At 37.4% G+C, this 12,862-nt stretch overlaps 1 protein-coding gene across 1 annotated transcript in view; it reads right to left on the bottom strand.

Annotated features, from left to right (window-relative positions):
* Positions 1 to 2,578: 2,578 nt before the first annotated feature.
* The window catches only part of LOC6646745 (short neuropeptide F), a 31,595-nt gene continuing 21,311 nt past the window's right edge, over positions 2,579 to 12,862 (bottom strand). Inside the window, exons 2-5 of the mRNA XM_002069354.4 lie at positions 3,745 to 3,872; positions 3,235 to 3,677; positions 2,891 to 3,109; positions 2,579 to 2,826 (exon numbers count right to left, since the gene is read on the bottom strand). Coding sequence (XP_002069390.1) covers positions 2,761 to 2,826; positions 2,891 to 3,109; positions 3,235 to 3,677; positions 3,745 to 3,853 — 837 coding nt within the window. The 5' untranslated portion in view covers positions 3,854 to 3,872 and the 3' untranslated portion in view covers positions 2,579 to 2,760. The remainder of the gene's footprint in view (positions 2,827 to 2,890; positions 3,110 to 3,234; positions 3,678 to 3,744; positions 3,873 to 12,862) is intronic.

The raw sequence follows: 12,862 nt of genomic DNA, 5'->3' as shown, positions 1-12,862 counted from the left end.
CGGTCGCATCGATTTGAACTTGGGTCGCCAAGAGTACCGCAAGTATGATTTTAGTTTTGCAACAAACTCTAGCATTCGCTTTGCTTTTGGATATTGCTATCTCATTTGCATATTCACATTAGCGTAGTTACAGCACATGGAAGAAAAAGAGGAAAGGGACAAAATGTTGTCTCTTTGTTTGTTGTGCCGTCTCAGTCTCAAGTCGTTGAATAGCTACATATGTGTGTGTGCGATACATTTGCAGAAGAAAAAGTTTTGTGTTTACAGAACGCTTTTAGGCGCAGCAACATTTGCTTCTCTTTATGTGAGTGTGGAGGAGCGTATGTGTAAATGCATATTATTTGCATAAATATTTGCCAAGTACTAAGTAACATTGGCTACATATGTATGCATATACACGTATATGTATAGCATATAACATATAAACAGGCTCCATACAACTTTTGACATTAGCACAAGTGTGAAAACAAAAGTTGAAAGTTAAATGTTAATACCCAATACCCTATGCCCTTGTTCGTTATTTACCTGGGGTTAGCTTTTAATTACAACATTTTCAAAAGTTAATTTCAAAAAGTTGGCCAATTTCGCTGTAAACAAATAAGGGAATCTTCTAAATGAGTGCATTTCGCTGTTTTGTTAATGTTAAATGCAATTATGTATGTTTTATTTAGATGTAAATTTATATGTACCTCATATAATACTTACCTTAGTACCATAAAGTCAAAAAATGTTTCTGTCACAAATGGCTAAGTAAGTACAGTGAACTGTCGTTGTCGTCTTTTTCGTTTCCAGCTTCTTAATATGCATACATAGGTTTACTGTATTCAATCCAATTTTCAGCTGAAATGACAATTATCTGACAATACCTTATATGCCAGAGTTTACTGTATTCAGTGCAATTTACAGCTGAAATGTTAATTATCTGAGAATACATTGAGTCAAATGTGGGGAATTAATGGCAACACCACAGGTGGTAAGCAGAGAGCTAAAGTCCTCTTTTTTGTTTGTTTTGTTTGTCTTTAGCTATTACAATCCCCGGAATGTTCTTGTCCTTCTGTTCTGCCGTACTCTACATCCTACTGACTGACTTTTTGTTCTGCATTTATTTTCATGGTTGTTATCCTAACTGGTTTTCTCACTTTTGTAGCTTAATTGGGTTGAGTTTCGTTGGGTTGGGGTTTCAGGACTTAAAGTTCATAATTGTTGGACAGTTTTAAATAGTTCATTAAGCGCGCTCTCTATATGCACCTAAATGTGCAGTAAACGTGTTCCAAATGACAGTGATTGTTAAAAATATTGTTGAAGTCCTTACCCATGTGGCACACTGAAATCATTGAAGGACGCATCTTTGGTTTTTACTCCATCAGAGTTTCACCATAAAATATTTATTTATTTAGCATATATCTTTATATAGATTAAAATATTTCCGTTTGTTTTGTATTTACATTTATGTGAGTTCATTTCAAATATATATATGTATATATATGCATACAATATACTTGGATGTCGCTCGTGGGGAAACTGCTGCAGCAATTTTCTTAAAAATGCTGACCGCTCTTTTGTTGACCAAATCATCTCTTGCATTTCTGGTACTTTAAATTTCATTTTAATACAATATTAATAAGAATTATAATTATTTCTTTTTTATATGTATGTATATACGTATATATCAAGATTTGAGTTAAATGAATTTCAATGATGGTGTAAATTAAATATACAAAAAGAGCCTCAAACATTCTTTTTTTTTGGTTTTTTTTTTGTTTTGTTTATCGTCGTTTTTTGTTGAAGTACACCAATAAAATTGCAATATGTATAGTAGACAAATATCGTAGTATAAGTAATATATAGATAGTTTGTACCTGGGCTTCAAAGTGACTACATAAATGGGTTCGTGATCAACAATACTCAAACGAAAAATCAATTAATAACATTTTTGTTTCGAAAGAACGACTAAATCAATAATATAAGGCTCGAGAAAAGTATTTCGTATTCGAACCCTTTATATAGCAGCATTTTTCGGACCTTAGGTACTATACATACATACATATGTACATATGTATAATTTTAGGCAATGAAATATATGTATATTAACAATTGTTGCAGATATTACACCTTTCGGGGGCCGCTCGCTCAATGTTTTTGAAACATTCATCTTTTGATCATAACATTAAAGTACATCAATTGAATTTATAACAAATTTTCGCTAACTTTATATACATACATTTATTTGTTAGTTAAATTGAGATTTTGGGCGACATTTTTGCGATTTGTGTGTTTGAGCATGTCGATTAAACAATAAATACCTAAGAATTTTCAGCAAATAGATTTTTTGTTCAAATTGAACGCTTTGCAAAATATTGGATATAGCTGCGATTTGAAAAAATAATACTCACTTTTAACTTTCGAAAAATATTCAGATATACAATTGTGTATATGTGTGTGTCTGGCCACTGTTAAAGTTTATGGAACAATGTGTTTTCTCTGCAGCTAAAAGCGGCACAAAATTAAACAGTAGACATTAATGATATATATGTAAATGTAGATATATATATATATATAAGAGATATATATGTAAAAGTATATATTTATATATATATGTTAGCCCAAGCTCTTAACCGCTGTCTGCCTGCCTACATTCTACTAGGGTTTCTTTCCGTCATTCAATTTTAAAATCTTATTTTGGCATTTCAATTTTTACATTTGCTTGCAATTAATCAGATCTCGAAATCCTTGCCATGGTAACCAGAAGATGCATTCAGCTTAGTTGTGGATTTTGGCAGCAGAGGCGGTCGGTGAATTCTCATCGCTAGCTCCCATTGCTGTGTGCTGTAGATTATGGATTGGATGAGTTGGGTAAGGTCTCTTGAGCGAAATCGATACTAAATTTTACCTTTCCCTGATCGGTTGGAGCCTTGCCAGTGCTGCGGCCCCAGCGCAATCGCATTGGCTTTCGAGCTTCGCGTTGAAATTCGGAAGTGTCTTGATCATCTTCGACTTCTTCGGTATCACTGAGGTCAGCGGGAGCTGATTCGTATTGCTGCAGGGCCATCAACATTCGACGCATCTTTTCAGAACTTAAAAGGGAATTGTATAGTTCATTGCGTTCCAACTATTGAAGAAGAGGCAATTAATTAATAAGTATCAAATCAAAGGAAATTACATTTCAAAGTTCCAATATTTCTAGGTAATTGGGATGAAACTACTCTGAATTGACCTCTCTTAGTGAAGACTCACCTGCTCGTTATCCAGCTGGGGTGCCTCATATTGGGGTACACTGCGTCCCCATCGTAAGCGCTGGGGTTTGCGCACAACTCTTTCATAGAGACTATCATAGTCGACCGCATCGTCGAATGCCGCCGGTTGTTGCTGTTGGCTGTTCAATGTCAATTCCCGTTCCAAAAGATCATCATAGGCGGTGCGCCGCATTTGCGGCAAGTTCGGATCGCTTCGCCGTCCGAATCGCAGACGCAATGAAGGAGACCTAATCGGCTTTTGGTTAACATCGCCGAACCAACGTTTTTCCACAATATTATTCAGCATATCGGGATCACTGCGACCAAACCTAAGACGCAACGATGGCGAACGCTGAGCCTTTCGTTCCACCTGGTGATTGGGAAAGACCACCGGACCGGCATACTCACGCTGCAGCAAGTTGTCGTACAGATTGCTTATAGGAGCTGAAACAAGTTGGTTGCAAAAGTTTCGAATTTCGTTCTAATGACATGTCGGATGCATTTGAATCACCTGCATTTGTTTTTAGTTCAGCGGAAGATGGCTGAAGCATCATTAGGGTCAAGCTGAAAAATGCTAATGCGTATCCCACATAAAGTTGCTGTATCTTGAAGTGGAACATTATGATCCTTTTTGAGAGACTGCAAATAAAATGATATAGTAAATAATGTTAATCTGTGTTATATTTTGATTAAGGAAAAACCAAACTGGAGATGCTTTTTTTTTGTCAGTATTCAACACTTAAAAGTTACTTTTCTAAAATTTATTACAAAGCTATTAAGCACTTTTCAATTGTATGTTTTGAATTTCATTCATTCATGATTGGGCGGTTTATCTTGTATACTGAATCGTATTTGGGTGAATCCACTAAATATTTAGAATTGGCATCAAATGATTAGCTTACAATCCTACACTTTTATGGAAATTTATGTTCAAATCATGACACCCACCCAAAAAATTTTGGTCTAACTCAATTTTCTTTTTTGCTCTGCGTTTTGTGCGTTTTCTTCGTCAATGATGATAACTCGGAAATGTCTGGCTGAAGATGATTTGTTGGCATTGCCCAAGAACGGAAGTATCATCCAATTGCCTGGCCAGTCAGTATGTAATATTAGAAACTGAATGTGTGTGGGTGCGGGTGTGTGGGTGGGTGATGAAATGTGCTCCTAGGCAACGCGACATTTGTGACGTTTGTCAAAATTGAAAGTGATTTATCATCGCCTTCTTGTTGATTTTCCCTCTCTGTCCGTCCGTCCGTCTGTCTTTCTGTCTGTCTGTGCGTGTGTCTATCCGACCGACTGTTCTGCATAAATGACGAATGAGTTATGCGATATTACAGTGCGATAACACTAGCTAAAGGCAAGTCATTGTCCTGGCATCTGGGCATTGCGCCTTAAGTAGGATTTTCGATACAACAGGAAAAAAGAACAATAACCCTGTCCAACAGCAAATTGAACATGACAAGAAAATTGAAGTGTAACAGTGAAAGATTGGCACATAATAAGCAAAGCTATTAACACATTGTTCAATCCAAATTGAACAGAATCGAATGCACAAGACTACAAACAAACCATCGCCATAACGAATGCCCAATAAGTTGGCACAAATTTGTGTTGGCTAGTGTGATTTGGCAACGAATAGCCAATGAAGTGTAAAAAGACATTGGTGACGTTTAAATAGCCTATTTTGCGGCATTTGGAAAACTAATACATATAACACCTACATGTATAAACACATACATACACTCCCCATATCTAGACACACACACACATGTGTGCACACACACGCACAACAGGTTGCTATTGGGTTTGCTTCTCTTCACTCTCTGATTCGTGTGTCACACATTTTTATTTGCCTTTTATTTAACAATTTTTATTTGGCTGTGCGAAAAAGGTCATTTGTGGCCAACAAGAAGAAGCAATAGATGGATAAGAAGGGCCGGAATGAAGGACAATGGTTACAAAAACGCTGGACCCAAACTGGGCAGCCATCTAGCTTTATAGTCCCCCTGGACACGAGACTAGGTCCTGGACATGGGACATGGTATTAAAACGTTTTGACAAATACATTAGGTCCCTTGGCCCTTTGTCGACGACCCTTTTGGTCTAAGCGTAATCTTTTGTGTTTTATCAACATATTTGATGAAATTTTGTTGTTGTTGTCCGTGGCTGCCATTTTGTGGGCTTTGCGTTGCCTACTTTTTCGGGCGTTAATCATAGGCCCTGGGCAAAAAGCTTGTGGGTAGTTTTTGACAGGCATTTAAACAGAGAGCAAATTGCTGGCTGTAAATATCACAACTTGTTTTTGTTGTCTATTCTTTTTTTAAACTTATTACAGAACGAGATGTTGTTGTTGCCTGTGCTGTTACGTTACTGAACAATTAAATCGCAAGCGAAGGGAGTCACAGATGCGCCTTAAATTTACAATCCTCACCATTTCTAGCATTTCACACATTGAGGACAACAAACTATATGCATTTCACGCACTCCTTGGTGTATAAGTGTAGGCGCAAGAGTGGCATACAATGTAGATTACATGTCCTTTTCCAACTTGCTCTCTTCCTATTACACGGGTAACTGCTGGCTGCGATGGTAAAATATATATTTTTTGCCATAGCAGTTGGACTCGACGGAGAAAGAAATGGCGAAAAGAAAATTAGGGAGGGGGAAAGCCATGCATAGTGATTTGGTAAAGTTATGCCAAAGTTTAGGTGAGTTTTCCCTAGAGTAAACAATATAACGAAGCTGCATATTATCACATTGTGGCAAGGGAATTAACTTATTTGTTGTTTGTAATTTTATTTTGCTTACATGAACAGCGAAATTTACTCAAACGAATCGAAGTTGCGTTCATTTGGCAAACTTACCTATTTAATTTTTCAAATATTTTCATTTGTTTAATTTTTGGGGGTTATCCCATTTAACCTACTTTTTGCTTTAATATTAATTGGGTTTCTTGGTATCATTGGTTCAGCATTAACACTTCAACTTAATTTCCGCACACGCTGTCATCACGTATACGCACAGTATCACGTTTGCAACTCGCATGGATCTAAGCAAAATATTTCGAATGCACTTAACGCCCCGAGAAGAAAAGAATGTCGATGAGCTAGTGGGTAAGTCTCTAGCTTTAGCTTTTGCATTTAAAAGGCTTAACTTTCCACTTCCGCCTGCTACCTAAGCATAACAAAAGCAGCAACATCTTCTCCGTCCCATTCCATAAAAGGCGTCTGTCTGAGTGTCTGTGCCGCCCGTCTGTATCTGCGAGTGAAGTGCATATTCCCATACTCGTTTCATGGTTATTGTTCCCGGAGAACACGAAAAGAGTTTTCGCTCTTCGCACATTGTTGCCTCGGCTTGTTTAAGGTGGAACCCGCCTTAGCTTCAAGACTTATTCCTTTTGCCCCACCTACTTATAAATTATTCAATTGACATTTTCTTGTTCTACTTTATGATGTTTCAGCAAAAAAGTGCAAAGAAATAAAATAAAATGTCAAAGGGGTTTATTTAACAACCACAACTTTTGCATATCAATGTGAATGCATGCGAGGACACGTCCTTTATTTCTTGTCTACTTCTTGTCTAAGTCAAGGCATTTTGAAATTGCATTTTTATTGATTTGTTGTTAGGCTGTAATCGTGGGAACCATTACTTGTTTGCCCTTACGTTAATTTCCATTACCACTTCATGAATTATTTGCAATATAAGTGGAAAAAAACTGAAGACCCCAGCTGAAGTCTGTTGTCTCTAAGCCCTTCGTTGTTTGACCTTTTCAATTCAAGACATAAAATATTTCTATAAATAAACGAAAATATATGTACATATGTACTTTCTTGTGTATATTTTCTGAATTCTCTGGAAGTCAGCAGTCATCCTACTTGATAGATTCAATAAAATAGAGAATTCTTCTTATCATACCCTTACAAAAAGGGTGTATTACCTTTCGTCAAAAGTATGCCGCAATGAACTTCTCTTTTCTCGCAATGCACAATGCTAACAAATTGTTTCTCATCCAATTATGGACAGAGTAACGCTTCCTAATGTGTTTTTGTTGACGTCTTGCCCTTACCCCTATCATCTATTCACCGATTAGCCTTTGGAAACTTTGTCGTTCCGGAAGTTTGGAAATTTGGTAAACTTTGTGGGCAGTGGCTACGTGATGCCGGAAGGCCGGAAATGAATGTAATTTCGTTTGTTGTTTAGCATGAAAATTGGAAGTCTCAATTGCTGGTTTCTGTTTATGTTTTCTTTTTTACATTTTTAACTTTTTCAAATTGTTTTGGCGCCTAGGGGAAAATGCATGTGTTCGTATGTCACCTGAAGTTGCCCTAAAAGGCGGCCGAAAACTTAAAGTTGATCATGAAAATTGACTTGATTGTCAAAAATGCAAAGCTTTTTCGCTTTGATTGATTGGCCTGATGTCCCAGGGTTCCAAAAAAAAGATGAAAACCGGAATTCGAATGAGGCGACAACAAAGAAGAAAAGCCATCCCCGACAGCATTCTCGATGGCTTTTCATTTTAGAGTGGTGAGGATATTTGGGTTGGGAGACCGAACGGAGGATTATCCCCACAATTTGTTTGTGCGTTTTTTTTTGTGTAGTGACAACAAGAGCATCTGGAATGTCAATAAGTATGTGTCGGTGAGCAAATCAAATAGAAACGTGAAAGAAAACTATCAATGATCGACTTGTAGATACTTTTTAAGCTATTTAATAAGACAATTTTTAAAGGAAAGAATATGATTATTTATGCTTTGGTACTCTTATACGAGATAATCCACAGGTTATGAAAACATTTGGCACACGATTAAAATCGGCTCGTTTGAACGATGATTTATCCTAAATATATTCGAAACCTCTGTATGTTGGTTATATATCTGATTTAAAAGGATATACCCCATGTACAAGGGTGTACAAAAGAGAATGACTAACAATAAATTCATACTTCTGTCGAAGGACCTGTCTTTTTGGGAGTTTCCCCGTTTTAAAGCCATTTACATAAGCCTCTTGCACGGCTTTTAGTTCCATTTTACTGAGTATATTTATACATATATAAGGTTAGCATAATCTCTTTTTATTCCATTTCAGCATAATCTTGGAATCAAACTTAAAATGACACGTGGCCCCTGCAATTTAATTTAAGACTTTGGCTTCATGGTCAGCATTCACCTAAAATTAATAGCCAGGCGCAGACCAAGTTGAAAGTCGACAGACCACATGGGTCATCAATTTCTGTTGTCCAAACCAAAAAACGAAACTCAAATTACAAATAACAACAAATAAGCACTCAGAGCTCAAATAAAGCCAAAAAGAGTGACAGAGGCCCACACCGGGCGGGACAGGCAAGCTTGGCAGCAGCAAGCCAAATCCAATATAAATTCATCAATATCCACTTCAAAAATGCTGCTCAGACGGAGTTGACGCCAGTTCACATCCTCACTCCGAAATGGGCTTATGAAAAATCTAACAAAATGTATACTTTTCGCCCTGCGTGCATCCTTGTGTATCCTTGCGAGTCGAAGAATGTCTAAAATTACGAAACAATTGATGTCTTTTTTAGGGCGTCTAATAACCTTTTCAAGCGGAAAATGTTAAAGCGAAATCTGCGTGTGTGTACGAGCAGTGGATCGGGTGGGGTGGGGTAAATCAGCTTAACTGTAAGTTGTTTGCCATCTTTTAACATGTTTTTCATTATGAAAGCATGAGCATTGTAAACTCATGACTTGGCCCCGCTCGTAATCTGCAGTAGATAATATATGTTGTTTTTCTCTTCTATTTCTTTTGAATCTCTGGCAAAACTTTTTGACAGGAAGCAACTGTTTGCTTTACATTGGAAAAAAGTTTGTTTGTGGCAACAGTTTGTTCATCAGTGGAATGTGGAGCTCAGGGTTAAACAGGGGCACATTAGGAAAATGTATCCTCGGGGTCTAAACATAATCGTTACGAGTCGGGTTATAAAGAAATCAAGGATTCATAGAGCAAGAAAATTGCATTAACGCATAAAGTCAAATCCGATCCGAATTTATTGCATAGTTGTACATTTTCGAAGGTCCACTTTCCAAAAAATAAAAAAATACTCTATCCTTGTATTAACCAGAAGTGGGCAACGTATATATCACATACCACATGAAGAGTATATTTTCATTATCGGCACGACGAGACAAGTTCATATGTCATGTCAGTCTGTCTACATCAGAGCAAACGCCTCCAAGACCCTATATAATACAGCCCGGGTAAAGGGAATATGTCCGTCAAGGAACGCAACGGCCGAAGTAAGTCTGACAGTCTTAACCCACACAGTTTTATAAATAAATTTCCTTCTATTCGGCAGCACAAAATACATTTTATTAAACTCTAAGTCCATGTGTACACAATGTACTTGTGTGATCGTTATGTGAATTGAAAGAAAAATGGTTCATAACTTGGAAGATACCAATAAATTTTGTATTCCAAGGCTTCAAAAGAGGAATGAAAATATATTATATTAGCAGACGATCAGGGATTGTATTGTATTACATATAGATATGGAAAGGCCAAACCATTTTCCATCACGTTGCCTTTAGAACCATATTTACATGTCTTTCACATGCCTGATATATGCCCATGCCCCATTATCCGTCATAATCAACAGAATGCTGCAATTAATCTCAGCATTTCCATTTGCCACCCTTCGTCTGGCCCACGTCCAACTAGCTGTCACAAAGTGCACTCGATGTGCCAATAACGGTATTGAAAACCTCGTCTTCGCCCTCAGGCTTCACCCGCAAGACGATCCTGGAGGGAAACTGTGTTGGTGTGGTGCTAGTTGCTGGTGTTGGTGGTATTGCTGCTGGCCACGCTTATCCCATTGAGCTTCATGGCACGCAAAGGAACGACATTGGCTACACCATGGACGTGCACGTTGATAATAATGATAATAATAATAATGGCAATGATGGCTTTATTTATAAACACTAGACTATCATCAACTTTGTCTGCAGACAAAGGCCAAAAGTGAAAGCCAAATCAAATAATAAATAGTTTTGCGTTTGGTTTGAGATTTTGGCAAACATTCGCACAGGCTCATTTGAAGAGAAAGTAACATTTTAAATCTGAATTCAGATAGAAATTTGTCTAATTTACTGCACCTGCACTTATCAGCCAACGACACATTGTTTGCAGCCAAAGCCTATAAAGTACGCCCATAAATCGACAAGGACAACTTATTGAAAACCGTAGATAAAGCAGCTTCTTAAACACAAGCAACGTTTGCTGTTCACGGCAAGGCATTAACATAATGCCCCATCGACGGCAGCCACGAGGTGTGGGCAGCTGCTCCTGGCCCCGGAATAAAATGTTTTCTAAATACAGTTCAGAATGGGAGCGATGCCAAGGAAGAGGGGGCCAAGTTGTCCGTCTTTTTGTTGTGGCAAGCGTGAAATTGAAATTTATGCCCTAATTACAAATGAATGCCAAAAAGTGGGCCTTCATTTATTGTGTAAGCCGCTCGGCCCCTCTTCCCTTCGAAGTCGAAGTCAAGTCAAGTGTTTTTGTTTAAGAATCAGCTTAGTGGTTGTGTTAAGATAATGAGAGTCAAGTTGTATAGCTCCATCCACAATTACTTAAATTTATAATTCCTAAGGGAATTTGATAAAAAAATATATAAGCCATGTTCTGTCCCATGCTCCAAAGATTATGCGGCCAGGCAGCTGCTCGACTGCTCAAATCCCTAGCGATTATATTTCACAAAATTATATAAAACTGAAACCAAAGTAATTGATTTCAAATTTTCTTACAACAGATCGATGAGACAACAACTCATTGTAAGAAAATCAAAGACACATTTAAAGAAAAACCAAAATAGGATGCACGGATGCACGTGGAAATCGATTTTATTTTTCTATTATTTATTTCTCAATTTAATGAATCTGATCGTAGTATTTGTTTTTTTATACCATACACCCATAGGGTGAAATGGTATATTAAAGTCGCCAAAATGTATGTAACAGGCAGAAGGAAGCATCTCCGACCCCACAAAGTATATATATTCTTGATCAGGATCAACAACCGAGTCGATCTAGCCATGTCCGTCTGTCCGTCCGTCCGTCCGTCTGTCCGTATGAACACCTAGATCTCGGAGACTATAAGAGCTAGAGCCACCAAATTTTTTATGTCGACTCGTGTAGTATGTAGAGTGATCAAGTTTATTTCAAATTTTTGCCACGCCCCTTTCCGCCCCCGCAATTTAAAAAAAGCGTTTATCTCAAAAACTATTCTATCTGGAGACACCATATTTGGTATGTATATTCGCTTAGTAAATGCACACATTTTGTATGTATAAAAATTTTGCCACGCCCTTTTCCGCCCCCGTAATTTGAAAAACTTGATTATCTCCCGTATTTTTTTACCTCATGCAATCAAATTTGGCACACTTAAATTTAATACTAATATCTATCAAAATACCAAATTTGATCAAAATCGGATAAAAAACAGTCGAGTTATGCATATAAACGTTTTTCCATAAGGCCGGAGTTGGCCGTTGGCTGGTGGGGGCGCTAGGGTGCTCGTATGATTGAGTGAGCGAGATACTAAGATATGCTTGTAAGAAGCATGTGAAAATGCTTGAAATATTTGCTTTACTGGTGTATGGTATACCAAAGTCGGCGAGACGACTTACTTACTTCATTTTTTTATATTTTCCTATTACACGTCATACGTTATTTGAAATGAAGTAGAGATTTTTATGTTTTTCTGTAAAAATTTTTCTTATTAAATAAAATTTCCAATTTTTTTCTTCTTTATATGTCAGACAAACCATGTGGCATAATTATAATTTCCCCAGATAGGGTATAGATCAGTATTGAAATAATAAGACGCTTTTCCATCAACTTCTAAAATACGAACTGTTTCCATCATTTAGATTTAAGTTTGCTGTCAAATCTTTCAACTTAAAAGAACCTTTTCTTTGAAATGCACGACCTTCAGGTTTGTGAGTTTCGTTGCTTTTGGGCTTGTCAATACGAATTCGCAACTCCAAATCGCACTGGTGGACATAGAGCTTAGTGGGCCTTCATTCTACTGGCCTTGGCCTCGTTTGCCTTTGACCTTTTTTTTATTTGGCTGTTTTCCTGAAAAGCGGGAACAAAACTTGCAATCGCCTAGTGATGAGTCGCGGTAGTCGACGCTGTAATTACATACGCCATCAAATGGACCAAATCCCTGTGACAGCTTACGAGAAGTTGCTACCAGTTGTGAGCTGCCTGACCCACCAGTCCGAAATTGGCAAATTAAATATACCAAAACTTCAGTTTATTGTTGAGTCCGCATAAAATTCTCTTGGTTGGCAATCCCCAACGAGCAGATTCCTGTGTAAAGTGTCGGCCTGTCACATAATCGGAAGACCATTAACATCTTTTGTACATTGAAGCGTGAAACAAGCGACAGTTTCGCAGTAAACTGCCAAGAAAGCAGCTGTTAATTAATTAAATCATTTTTTATGTGAAAAAATGTATAAAATTGATTTTTCGATTAACAGAATTAGACGGGTTTCTCTCATTTTAAGGCTATACAATGTCTTCCAAATTTGTTATTACATAAATGATTTTACAAATACCAACATAAAAAAACATATTTTGTTTAGATGCATGTTTTCG

This window comes from Drosophila willistoni (assembly GCF_018902025.1).
Source record: "Drosophila willistoni isolate 14030-0811.24 chromosome 2R unlocalized genomic scaffold, UCI_dwil_1.1 Seg167, whole genome shotgun sequence".
NCBI classification, from domain to species: domain Eukaryota; kingdom Metazoa; phylum Arthropoda; class Insecta; order Diptera; family Drosophilidae; genus Drosophila; species Drosophila willistoni.
Note: the sequence above shows the minus strand (reverse complement) of the source record. Positions and strands in the feature narration are given on the sequence as shown.